The sequence below is a fragment of the Schistocerca cancellata genome, chromosome 2, assembly GCF_023864275.1.
Source record: "Schistocerca cancellata isolate TAMUIC-IGC-003103 chromosome 2, iqSchCanc2.1, whole genome shotgun sequence".
Lineage (NCBI taxonomy): Eukaryota > Metazoa > Arthropoda > Insecta > Orthoptera > Acrididae > Schistocerca > Schistocerca cancellata.
Window position 1 is genome coordinate 342,354,010 of NC_064627.1, and position 14,426 is coordinate 342,368,435.

Here is a 14,426-nt window from a genome sequence, read left to right on the forward strand (position 1 = left end):
AAAATGCACACTACAATAAATTTATAAAAGAACACATTACAAAAACTGCTATAAAAAAGGGAAATCAAACAAATCCAAGATGGAATATGACGATATTATGAAAAGCACCGAAAGATCTGAGTTGAAACAAGGCTCCTGGAGTAGACAACATTCCATTAGAACTACTGATAGCCTTGGGAAATCCAGCCATGACAAAACTCTACCATCTGGTGAACAAGACGTATAAAACAGGCAAAATACCCTCAGACTTCAAGAAGAATATAATAATTCCACTCTCAAAGAAAGCAGGTGTTGACGGGCATGAAAATTACTGAACTGTCAGTTTAATAAGTCATGGCTCGAAGATACTAACACTAATTCTTTACAGACGAATGGAAAAACTGGTTAGAAACCGATCTAGGGGAAGATCAGTTTGGATTCCATAGAAATGTTTGAACACATGAGACACTATTGACCCTATGACTTATCTTAGAAGAGAGATTAAGCAAAGGCAAACCTACGTTCTAGCATTAGAGAAAACTTCTGACAATGTTGACTGTAATATTCTCTTTCAAAGCCTGAAGGTGGCAGGGGTCAAATACAGGGAACGAATCTCTATTTACAATTTGTACAGAAACCAGATGGCAATTACAAGAGTTGATGGACATGAAAGGGAAGCAGTGGTTGGGAAGGGAGTGAGACAGGGTTGTTGCCTATACCCATTATTATTCAATCTGTATACTGAGCAAGCAATAAAGGAAACAAAAGAAAAATTCGGAGTAGGAATTAAAATCTGTGGAGAAGAAATAAAAACTTTGAGGTTCGCCAATGATATTGTAATTCTGTCAGAGGACCTGGAAGAGCAGTTCAATGGAATGGACAGTGTTTTGAAAGGAGGATATAATATGAACATTAAGGAAAGCAAAACAAGGATAATGGAATGCATTCGAATTAAATCAGGTGATGCTGAGGGAATTAGATTAGGAGATGAGTTTTGCTACTTGGGGAGCAAAATAACTAATGATGGTTGATGTAGGGAGGATATAAAATGTAGACTGGCAATGGCAAGAAAAGCGTTTCTGAAGAAGAGAAATTTGTTAACATTGAGTATAGATTTAAATGTCAGGAAGTCATTTCTGAAAGTATGCGTGTGCAGTGTAGCCATGTATGGAAGTGAAACATGGACGATAAATAGTTTAGACAAGAAGAGAATAGAAGCTTTCGAAATGTGGTGCTACAGAAGAATGCTGAAGATTAGGTGGGTAGCTCAAGTAACCAATGAGGAGGTATTGAATAGAAGTGGGGAGAAGAGGAATTTGGGGCACAACTTGACTAGAAGAAGGGATCGGTTGGTAGGACGTGTTTGGAGGCATCAAGGGATCACCAGTTTAGTACTGGAGGGTAAAAATCATGGTGGGAGACCAAGAGATGAATACATTAAACAAATTCAGAAGGATGTAGGTTGCAGTAGGTACTTCGAGAGAAGCAGCTTGTACAGGATAGGGTAGCACAGAGAGCTGCATCAAACCAGTCTCTGGACTGAAGACCACAACAACAACATGAAAAGGATAGTTGCTACTCACCATATAGTGGAGATGCTAAGTCGCAGATAGGCACAAGAAAAGTCAGTCAGAAGCTTTCGGCCAGTTGTGTGAGCAAGAGATAGAGAGTGAGTGAGTGAGTTAGTGTGCATTGAAAGCCTTTTTTACCAAAAGCTTCAGACGGTCTTTTTGTTGTGCCAATTTGTGACTCAACATCTCTACTATGTGGTGAGTAGCAACTATGCTTTTCATAACACTATCAACAAGGGATATCATTTGATATCATTCTGTCATAATGTAGTAGATAGCTACTGCAAGATAGTAGTTCTTCATCGCTGGTCTGTAGATTCATTTTCCGCAGCTTTCAGCTCTGCTTGTTTAAAGATTGTGGATTGTTAGTACTTGATCCTTCCATCATGTCCTTAGACGATGTAATGGAGCTGGTCAATGTACCTACCCCCCCCCCCCCCCGCCCTTTTTTTTTTTTTTTTTTCAAATATTGAAGAACACAACACATTATAATTCACAACATGATCTGAAGAGATCAAAATTGCAAATTGTTTATTATCTATGTGTGAATACACACTTGTGAAGCATAAGGCTGACTTAAAATAACTGTTTTATGAGGAACATAATTATTTTTGTATTTCTAATATAATTCACAGTTTTATTCATTTGCGCAGTTGAGAATGTTTAGATTTAGTTTTATAATCATATTGTTTTCCACAACTGTTCCAAAAGACAAAATCAATAGAAGACTGTATTTCTTTTTGCATTCATGAAATATTAATGAAATCATCATTCTTTGGCCAAGGATATTCATTATATCGATCATGTGGACATATCTTTGTACTGAAACTGATACATCACTATTCTTGTTCACTTGGAGTGTGTGTAATGTCTTGAGGAGGAGGCTAATGCCTTGAGGAGGAGGCAGTTTTGAAGTTGTTGTGAGATATAACAATGATATGTTAGCAGTTCTCATTAAGAAGAGTGTTAAGTTTTGCAAACTGCTAAATGTGAAATAAATTAATTTCAAAGAGAAATATGTTCCTGCTTCGTGGAATTATTGATTTAATGTATGGATATAGAGAGCCTGCACACCTCTTTGCAGCTTTGCATGATGGAATCATTAACTTATTATGACTGTGCCAAAGGAAAGAAGAACTTACTACAAATTACAAGAAATCAGTTAAGTGCAAAATACTTTTACTGATTCTTTCACTCTTGACTTTGTGCTTTTAATGGCGGAAGATATAATCTCCAATACACTTGCAGTAATTCCATAAAATTGGATTTATTAACAACATTTTAATTAAATTTTGGTACTGTTTATGGTTCAAAAAGAGAGAAGAGGGGTCAGAACATCCCCTTGGGTGTTTTCCAGCAGGTTGAGATTGGAGGGCTCCGTTAAGGAGGGATCGGTCAATCTAGGGGTTTCCAAACCACTGGTACAGTTCATCTTTCATTCTTCATTCCCATTTTCCTTCCATTGTAGACAGGTCCATAGATTTTTCGAAGTATTTTCCTCCCAAAGTCTCAGATTACTTCTTCAGTTTCTGCTGATGTCATCCAGGTTTCACAACCACATAAAACAGGGCCAGCCATGGCATGCCAAACTTCACACATGCTTTGTGTGGGGCTGCAGCCATGCCAAAGCCGGCCTGTTACTAGACTTTGCTCAGTCCTTCTCAGATGTACACGGAACAGTGCAAAGTTTCATTTAGCATTGCATTGTAGCGTTTTTTGTTTGGTACGACTCTCTGAGTTAGGTAGAATTGTACTGCCAGTGCTGTTTAACATTCACTATTTGTTCATGGTGTGAAGGGTGTTCACATGTCCAGTGGCTGTTTGCACAGAAAGAGAGTGTCTAGAAATCGATTCTCACAATGCTTTAAAATGTGCAGGAATGACAGAAGAGGGGGATGAATTTACATAAGCAACAGGTACTACATATTTGCTATGAAATGACATTGCAATAGCATGCAGAAAGAATTTAAAGATTTAGTTGACAATGGAAGAGCAGAAAATTACAATGATCGACAGACAGGATTCATTATTCTGAACATCAAAAAGCACATCGTGCTAAATTTGCAGAACCAGAACTTGTTCTTCATCTTAGAACATTGTTTAAGCTGACACTGTTGTCATTAAAAATTGTTAGATGAGTGAGAAACTGTACTGTAGTACACTGTTAACACACCACAAACTTGACATGTAACACCGTGGATTTCTATCAGGTTTTTGCAAAATAAAGTTTTGGTCTTAATCTACTATTTTTTGTATTCAGCAGTCATAGTATCTAGTATCATACCAGTAACAGTTCTACATCAAAACTAGAGGACACACTGGATGAAACAAGGACAGACATTCTCTCAAGCCTTCATTTGCAACTTTTGTGTTTTCACTGTTATTGTATCACCCAGAATTCAGCATTCCTAACCTGTGCATTATATGCGAAATGATCTTTGTATTTAGACCTCCCATATCATTCAGTGTTTAGCTTCACATACTATTGACATTGAGGCTTCAGGGTTAATTCCAGATTTATTTTTTTTTTACAAGTGAATATATCTGTAATAGAGTGCACTCAGTGTAATGAATCAAAAGAAGAAGCTACTGGAATAAATATACTGTAAAATTTACTCACCATCACCTGGAGGAGTATCGCATCAAAAAGACTTACCCCAGTCTGAGAACCACATCATAGTTTTATTTACCAGAAGTAATGTTGGACATATTTTTGTTCCATGCAACTATTCAGTGCAGGACACGACTTTATTAGTTGGTAATTTTTGATCCATAGACTACAGCACAAAATGAAGGACTGAGATTTATGCTGTATAATCCGATTACAGATCTACACTTCAGATCTGGAAACCATTTCTTGTCAGTATTGATACATTATAGCTGTTATTATAGACATTTAACATTTAAAATTTTTGCATTGTGTGGTAAAAATCTGTAACTCAGTGAATTTTATCAATATATGTGAGCCTATAGTTGTTTTAGACCAGCCCTCACACTAATCCTTACATACAACTACAATATCTGAATAGACATTCATACTGTATGTGATTTTGGTGCGATAATATTTTATTGATAGTTTCGTGCATGTGTTTGCTCTGTTAATCAGGATAAAAGCAGATATTTCTGATTAGTTCAGTTTACAACCTTCAACTTAAGTTTTCTATGGAGGTTTATCACTGTTTTTATACTACACACCCAAAGTAACTTGTTTCTTCTCTGGGAGTGAAGGAATAAGGGGAAGCTGTATGACTTCGGGCTGGTGCGGAATGTTTCCGCATGTTGCCAACGTTAGTGACAAAACAGTATACTGTGCTGCAGCATTGTAGTAGAAACTGTGAATGGAATGTTGTTTGCACTGAGCTGTCTGCCCAGTGAGAAAGAGGTAGGGCTTGTTTCCCTAACACCTCTCCTCACGCAGCAGCTCATCTCCTAGACAGTGATTTTGTGCTCACACTCCTAGCAGTCCCTGCTAAAGGACAAAGTTATATTGTGTGTATAATATTCTTGAAGCTTCGTCTTGTTTTGCTGGCAAGGCATCACATGTTTCTGGCACTTGCAGTACTACGTCACACAAATTGCAAACCGTAAAATAGTGTGCAGAATGAAAATTTGTTTTGTGACACCACTCTTGCAACGTATGTTAGAACAGAGTAACGATTTCATGTTGAATGGCATGAAGATCTTAAGACCTCTGTGTTCTTGAGGCTTAATGTTTTGTAACAATTTACTGTTTGCTCTATATGCTTAAATGTTTATTGTCTGAATGTCTGACATTCTTGTAGCACTTGTTGCTATCTGTTTCACATGGTGCTATTTTGATTGTAGGTGACAACACATCAGGAGGTATCAACTACAAGTTTCTTAAGCAATCTGGCATGCCTCATACCTATGCCAGACTGCAATCAGAGTCCACGAAACATGTACCAGTGCCAGGTGAGAATTTTTGCTGTCCAGAAAAATATGCCACATTTTTATAAGTATTCTCTCTCTCTCTCTCTCTCTCTCTCTCTCTCTCTCTCTCTCTCTCTCTCTCTCAGAAAAGATTAAATTAAAATAAATCCCTGGAAAAGCATTTCAGAAAACATATTTTGAAGAACTATAGCTTTAATGAAGGTAAATGAAAAAGAGAAACATATCATTTATTCATCAGATTTCTGTAACTTTATGTTAAAATATTATTACATGAAATCTCATGGCAGAGGATGTCAGATACTGTTAGAAGTTGCAGCACATGCAGTGTAGTGTACTGGTTGTCATTGCTGGCTGGCTTGCTGACTGTTTAGGTACCTGTAATAGCAGCAAAACTGATATTTATTTGTTCTGTCTGACCTCTTCTTTGGTACAATCACAACCGGTGCACTCCACAGGGTGGTATGTTCATCAATAATATCATCGCATAATTGTTGATTGATGAACTCCTTCATCACCAGTTGTAGGTGATGGAGTACCCAGTATGGCTTACGGTACATAGGCAATTAATTCTCAGTTGGGATTGTGTTTTGGGGCACTGGGGTTACTGGTAAAGACCAATGAGGATTAAACACATCTTCAAATTGTAATAGTAATTCTTCCATTGTTACTTCCTCTGTTCATTTCAGATGTTTCACTTTCTCATTAATGTCACACTGATGGCTTGCATATGCCTAGGGTCCGAATTCATTCCATCTAGATGTTCTTCCTCTAGAATGTCCAAATTGGTGACCAACAACTCTTTAGACAAAGCCACGTCTTCAGTCCCAAAATTATCAGTACTGAGGGGCACTACCTCCTCTCTGTCGATTTACTGCATGCGTACTATACTCCTGCATACAAAATACCCTGCTTCATACAACTCATTATTTTCTCCCTGTGGCGCAGCTACACATAAGACATTTACCGGTAGATCTGTTCCTGCAAACACCGATAGTAGCTTCCTTGCACCTTTCGATGCTTTATCACATGGACTGAACCTGACTGCTTATGCATGCAGTTTAATTAGTTCACATTTTGCAGAGAGGAACTTTGCAGCAGTAAGTTGCTGACAAGATGAAGTGATGTCCCGCCGAGTTCTGAGGTCGATTTTAGTGCAGTGCTTATACAGGAAATCCATCCCATGGAAACTGCGGTTATCATCACCTGTACAAAGCAAAACTTCTGTATATTCCTGGAAATGTTTTGCTCCCACCTGAAAACTGTCACTGAACCTAGCAAACGCAAGTCTTCACCGCCAACTCCACATAACCTATACAGTGCACCCATCAAGCAATGTTCCACTTCTGCACATGTTTCATTCATACCAAAATTCATTGGAGCACCACTCTAGGAGTAAGGGGCACCCATTGCTGTTCAATTGGCTTCATCCATTTCATCCCTTTCTGTTGTACCCCTCATCTGGTCTATTGTCCTGTTCTCATCCAACCCTACCACATTTCTTACACTGTGGCCAATGACAATCCCACCCTATGTGGCCCTAACATCCACAGTGGTAACACTTGATGTCAGTGGAAAAAATGCTCTTATCCTGGATTCAAATTACTGTATGCTCTAAAGCCAATACTGTACCTACGGCTGCAGCTAAATGCTTCTAATGCCCTCTGCTCCGCTTCTTGTATCACTGTCCATTAACTCATGGGTATTGACACTTGAGTTTTTTTTCTGTTCCTGAAATATCAGTGGATTTGCTTTGTTCCTTCAATACACACTTTAATTGCTTGTGATAGTACCTACAACTATTCTGTTTTCTATACCGTTGTACTATCCCTTTCCCCAGGACTTCCAGTGTTCGCACATTTCTCGGGTCATAATGAGACATTATATAAGTATTTGCACCCTGTTAAGTGTAATTTGGCCATTTGCAGCAGTTGCTCCTCTGTCCAACAATCCAGCTTTACGGATGTCGACAGGTTATCCACAAATGCTAACACACCCTCTCCTGCACTGCCTGAAAAAGGGTTAACTAGGCTATAAGCTCTAGCATTAGGGTGGGTGTTGATACACTGAATGAGGATCTGTCCTACTTCAAAGCATCCAACTGCTTACACATGTCTGTATTACCTGCCCTCATTTGAGCTACGTGGTGTAGTAAAATCTGCACTTCTTCCGGAGTGGTAACCATCTGTGCCTCTGGTTTCACTCATTGTAAAGTCTGTAACTAACAGATAAAGACAGAATGATGAGACAAACACAAGGAGAATATTAGCAGTACTGTAACACCTTTCGTATTATTTATTCTTCATGCCTGAGCGCTAACCATGCACAGTCTTGCTATTCCCTGGCATAATTAACATACTTTCTACATTTAAAACAAACTGCAGGTGACGACGGAGCACAGGAGGCACTATGACCCAGTGATCTACTTACATTGTGTATGGCTGACGGGATGCATGTCGGCATAAGTCTCTCTTGTATTACTGGTACCCTTGAACTCACCGAAGTCTATACTTGCCTATACCTTTACGAAATTCACTGTAAAACCAGTCTTTGCCCTACATCATGCAATACATGAAGGGATAGCAGCTAGAGAAAAACCATTTACTTCCACTCACCTCACTGCACTGATTATGCCGTATGATGACCTACAATGTTTCTTAATGTGACTGGTCACTTCTGACACCAGTTGTTAGACTGCCAGAATGGTTCAATCATTATGATGGGGTAAAATGTTAGGAAGTCATCTCAGGATAGTTCGCTGGGCAGTAGGTGCTGAGAGCAAGTTCCGTGGCTGTTGTGAAATCACAAGAGCAGTGGTGATGATAACCTATATTATTCAGCATAATTCAGGCAGCCTTTGTGGACATTGTATTGATGGTGTGTAGTGATCACGGGTGGCAGAGCTCGCTCCAGTAAAACATGTGGCAGTATATGGCAGCAGCTGGTGCAAGGACGGCATGTCAGAAAGGGGGCAACAGCAAAGGAGCAATGTCAGCAGCTTAGTAATTGCATGGCTACATCAGACTTGCGGACATCAGGCATAAAGCAAGAGCAGGCACGTGCAAAAGCATGAATGCAGTGACCAGCCCACAGCTCGTAGCAGGTCAGAAGTGGGAGGCACCTAACTGGAGTCTGCGCACCCAACATCCTTTGGCGGTGCCCCAAAGTTGGTTGATGGCAGCCTGCAGGAGGCTACAGCTGGATGACTCCTGTTCAGGTCCTGGTAGGCATGGCAAGACTAGCAGCTGGAGGAGGCAGCGGCCAGATCTAGATGGAGTCAAACGACCCACAATGGGTCTGTGGCTGGCATGGCATTGTTCTTGGTGTAGGCAGCATTTGATGACAGATACTGTTAAGTCGGAGTGGCTATTATTTATATTCGTTCACCCTAGTCCTGTTTTGACAAAAGGTGCCAGTTCCAGTCATGTACAGGGACCATGCAGCAGGTGTCAGGGCTCGGTGTAAGGCAATAGTGTTCATCATGGTGCCAGAGCTGTGGCTTGTGCCATGCTAATCCAGCAGTTCCCTGGCCCACACATCATAATTTCAAAGGCAGCACACTGACCTATCTGCCCACACATCACAATTCCAGTCATACAACTGAGACAGTACTCCATAGACACGTAATGCGATTAAAAGTGTCAAAGGCCTTCTGGAAATCTAGAAATATACAATCAATTTGAGATTCCTTGTCAATAGCACTCATTACTTCATGTGAATAAAGACCTAATTGCGTTTCACAAGAATTATATTTTCTGAATCTGCGCTGACTGTATCGATAAATTGTTTTCTTCCAGGTAATTGGTGATGTTTGAACACAGTATACAGATCAACATCAGTGTTGTGGATCTGTAATTCTGCAGATTACTCATGTTTACATCCATGAGTATTGGTGCGAGCTGCATAATTTTCCTTTCTTTTGATATGGCTCTTTTGTTGAGTGAACGGTTGTATAAGATTGCAGGGTTGTAGTGTCAGCATACTGTGAAAGGAACCTAATTGGTATACTATCTGGTCCAGAAGACTTGCGTCTATGAAGTGATTTACGCTAATTTGCTACACCAAGGAACAAGGATACATACTTCTAAATTTCTCAAATTTGCAGCTGTTCTTGATTTGAATTATGAAATGTTTACTTAATCTTCTGCGGTGAAGGAATTTATGCAATTGAAACGACACAATTTCAGAGACTGTACTGGTCTCATACAGATATCATTTTATATATATAGACTGAAGCCTGGTGGGGGGAGCGGCAATTCACCACAACTATCATGCTGTGAAGGTAGTGATTGTGTCTTCTGATGGTGTACTTCACATACGACTAAAATCTCTTTGGATTTTCTGCCATGTTTTAAGACAGTGTTTCATTGTGGAATTTATTAAAAGCATGTCACATTGAAGTTTGCACTACATTTTGAGCTTCAGTAAAACATCATTAATCTCAGAGGTTTTGTGTTCTTTTAAATTTGACATACTTTCTTCATTGGTTCTGCAGCAGTGTTGTGACCTTTTTTGTGTGCCATGGGGTGATCAGGTCCATCCCTTATTAATCTGTATGGTATATATCTCTCAATTGCCATCAATACTATTTCTTTGAATTTAAGCCGTATATGATATATGCTTACATCGTTACTTTGGAAGAAGAGGAGACTGTCTTTTAGGAAGGCATTGGGTGAATTTTTATCTGCTTTTTGAATAGATATATTATGCATTTATTTTTGGTGGATCTGAATGACATGAAATTCAGCCTCACTACAACGGGGTTCTGGAAATAATCCTTGCATTTATTATGATGCTAACTGTTTGCTCTGGATTATTTCTTCCTAAGAGGTCAAGAACATTTTCGCAACATTTATAGTTAGAATGGGCTCCTGAATTAATTGTTCAAAATGATTTGCAGATAAAGCATTTAGTACAATTTCAGTTGATATTTAGTGTGTACCACCCAATTTAAAGATGTATTTTCACTAGCGGATCAAGGGTAGATTAAAATCACCTCCAACTATAATTGTTTGAGTGGGGTATCTATTTGAAATAATACTGAAGTTTTCTTTGGACTGTTTAGCAACTGTGTCATCTGACTCAAGGAGTCAGTAGAAGGAACTAATTATTAATTTATTCCAGTTGTCAAGTATAACCTCCACCCATACTAACTCATAGGGACTATCTACTTCAATTTCACTACAAGATAAACTACTTCCAATAGCAACAAACACTCCACCATCCACCACCAACTGCATTTATTCAATTTTATCATTTCTAAACACTCTTACATCATTTGTAAAAATTTCAGCTGATCTCATCTCTGGCATTAGCCAACTATCAGTACCTATAACAAATTGAGCTTCAATGCTTCCTATTAGCGTTTGGAACTGTGATTCTTTCCCAACACAGCTATAACAATTTATGACTATAATTTCAGTTGTTACCAGGTCTACAATCACCCTGTGTTTGAAGTGCAGCCTTTGAGACTGAAGCCCTTTTTGTATTTTCCACCCAGTCCCCTCCGCACAGCTCCTGCTACCTTCATAGCTGCCTCCTCTGTATAATAGATCCCTGACCTCTTAAGCAGAGCCTGATACCCCATCACCCTATTGTGCAAGGCAAGGGATTTGCAGCCTACATGGTCGCAGAACTGTCAGAGCCTTTGGTTCAGACACTCCACTTGACTTTGTATCAAAGGTCCGCAGTTGGTCCTGTTTATGGTGCCACAGATGGTGAGCTGTGCCTTCAGCTCACAAAAAAGACTGACAGTCTTTACTACTACTACAGATAGCCACTGGAAACCAGACAGAATCTCTTCCAATCCAAAGTTGGACGCATCATTAGTACCAACACGAACCACCCCCCTGCAGGTGGCTGCTCCCTGTGCTCATTATGGTGTATGGAAAGACCGATTATACATTTAGGATGACTCCCCCCCTAGTATGTACCCCCCACCCCCACCCAAGAGTGTATACTGGACTTTTTCCTGTCCTTGGCAGCTATATCCCTAAGCTGCCCCATTACATGCTTTACACCGGAACTCCCAACTACCAGTAATCTCACCCATCAAGAATGCCCAGATCTTGCTTCTTCTGAAATAGGGGAACTGACTTCATATGACGCAGAATCATTCCCAGCCACAGATAGAGCATCAAACATGTTTGTCAGGTGAACTGGAGAGGCTTTTTTTTCAATCAGTGCTCCCCCCCCCCCCCTCCCCTGAAAGTGTTTACTGCCTGCCACACCTCAGAATATTGAAATGAGCTCTTGACCACAGGTGAAGGGTCAACCTCAATGTGGGTAGTGAGAGCGGACCTGTCACAGTAGGGGATCAGTCAAGGACACACGAGATGTGCTGGACATTCCTTGGATCCCCATGTCCTGGCTCATGGCCAAAGCCAGCATTGCCTGGAACTGTGAACAGAGTGTCATCAACTCAACCTGCACCCTAACACAGCTATCACAGTTCCTATCCATACTACAGATGGCAGGACACTGAACATATTTGTTTGTGAACAAATAATTAGTAGAATATGTAGCAAAATGCAGATCAGCAACAATTAAAAGTTGCAGTTTTACCACCTCACGAATCTGCTATAATCTGGCATTAAATGTCTGTAATAAATAAGTAAATATGGTGGATGGTTGTGAGTGCTTTCTTGCTGTTGGTAGTCTAAAATGCCCATCCAAATAGTGGTAAGAATTAGGGGCACAGTCACTGAAATTAGCTCTTGACCACAGGTGAAGGGTCAAACTCAGTGTGAGTAGTGAGTGGACCTGTCTCAGTAGGGGATCAGTTTCACACAGGAATAGTGGAGATTGTCTTGGATGTATTGAAAGAAATAGCAATGTGGTGAAGATGATGATAAAAAATTCATAAGCACCAAATAATTATCATGGTATGAATGGTGAAGAGAAAAAAAATGGGTTTTAAAGTTTCATTTTACAAGTGAAGACACAACTGCAGGGAATGTGGATATCGAAAAGGGAACAAATGTGTTCACCATATAGCAGAGGTGCGAGTCGCAGGTAGGCACGACATAAAGACTTGTCACAAATAAAGATTTTGGCCAGTACGCCTTCGTCAAAAATAGACCACACACAGACACACACACACACACACACACACACACACACACACACACACACACACACAGTCTCAGGCAATTGTAGCCTGAGACTGCAGTTGTGTGTGTGTGTGTGTGTGTGTGTGTGTGTGTGTACGTGTACGTGTACGTGTGTAGTCTATTTTTGACGAAGACATACTGGCCGAAAGCTTTATTTGTGACAATCTGTTTGTTGTGCCTATCTGTGATTCAGCATCTCAGCTATATGGTGAGAGGCAACTTTCCTTTTCATAATATTGTTGAATTCCATCCTGGATTTTCCATTGTTCGAACAAATGTGTTCATGTTATAAATGAGGCGGCATGGGACACGGACAAGTGTGAGTAGGACTCATGCTCTGAGGGTGCCATACAAACTTAATAATGTGTGTAGATAATAATAATAACCGCATGTGGCTCAATGGCCTGGTGCAAGTGTCTTGGATGTATTGAAAGACTTGGTGACTTGCGTGCCCCTGACCTATCCCAGTCATCCAGCTGGCAAATGTGGACCCATAGTTTAATGGGAAATCTGTACCCCAGGTTGTTTCAGGTGACAGAAGACTGAAAAATCTGTTGTCCAACTGAGACAATATCCCACAATGTATCAGTTTCCAGGCAAGTGCTTTGCCGCTAGACCACCAGGCCCGACATGTATATAGATAGTTCATCTACAGTTTCTGATAAGTGAGTTTGCAAGTATCAATGTATGTGACATGCATGGCCCTGTCTTTTGTTTGTATTGCCTTAGAAGCTTAAATTATTTATGTCATAAGATCTTAGTATTTGACATAAATTTCAAGTTGATACCTCTAGCCGTTCTTGAAGAAAAGGTGTCCTAGCTTATGGATAGACAGACAAATGGACAATAAATGGCAGAAAAACTATTTTTTATGTGGTATGATATTAAGTTAAAATTTTTTTTACTGGTATGGTGAAAACTTGCTTCTTGTTAAACTTCATGATTCTAGGTTAAGGGGAAGTGCCCTATAGGTTTTGGTGAGTGAGTTTGCAAGTACCATACATACGACATAAATGGCTTTATCTTTTCTTTGGATTAACTTAGAAGCTTAACTTTATTATACTGCCCAAGGGACTGTAGACCTTAGTATGTGACATAAATTTCAGTTTGGTACCTCTAAACTTTTGTGAGAAAAAGGAGTCCTAACATTTGGACAGACAGATTGACGGACAGACAACAAAGTGATCCTAAGGGTTCTGCTTTTAGCAGCTGAGGTACAGAGCCCTAATAAGAAATCTTTGAAAATAAAAGAACAAATTGAATCATGCTATAGGAATTGTATATTTGTGAGAGGAGAGGGATAAAGTGGTATGAGAGCAGTTTGTGGAAGCTAGAGACAATTAAACGTAAATAAATTATAATTATTTGGATAACTGTTACTTAATGTTGTAAGCGTTTAGTAAAATTAAAATAATGATATAATCATTTAAAAGCCGTGTAATTTTACGTTTTATATATATTCCTTTTTTTATTCAAATGTACATACAGTTTTATAATTTTCACGTTAATTGTGCACAGATAAAAAATAATTCTTCCAGAGATGAATCAACTGAGTCTTGAATATAAGCCATTGGTTTATGCTGTGCATATCCCTGTAAATGGACTTTATTTTATTATAGATGCTATTTACTAAAACATTTATTTTTGTACAGATGGGAAAGCAGACAATGGGAACACCATGTCACACATGGCATCTTCAATCTGAGACAAAACTCTATCGCCTGCAGACTCCATCTTCACCACTTTTTAGACCAGTTCACCACGATATCATCGGTTTGGATGAATTTGCTATGGGCACTAATGCAATAGTTGCTGTCATATCATACACTGTAAGTTGGTAAATAATTCTACACAT

At 39.5% G+C, this 14,426-nt stretch overlaps 1 protein-coding gene across 2 annotated transcripts in view; it reads left to right on the forward strand.

The window, feature by feature from the left end:
- LOC126161735 (DNA-directed RNA polymerase I subunit RPA2) overlaps positions 1–14,426 on the forward strand; it is a 248,276-nt gene that overhangs the window by 129,801 nt on the left and 104,049 nt on the right. For both annotated transcript variants that reach the window (XM_049917771.1, XM_049917770.1), the window contains exons 12-13: positions 5,376–5,483; positions 14,224–14,400. In XM_049917771.1, the coding sequence (XP_049773728.1) occupies positions 5,376–5,483; positions 14,224–14,400 (285 nt within the window). The remainder of the gene's footprint in view (positions 1–5,375; positions 5,484–14,223; positions 14,401–14,426) is intronic.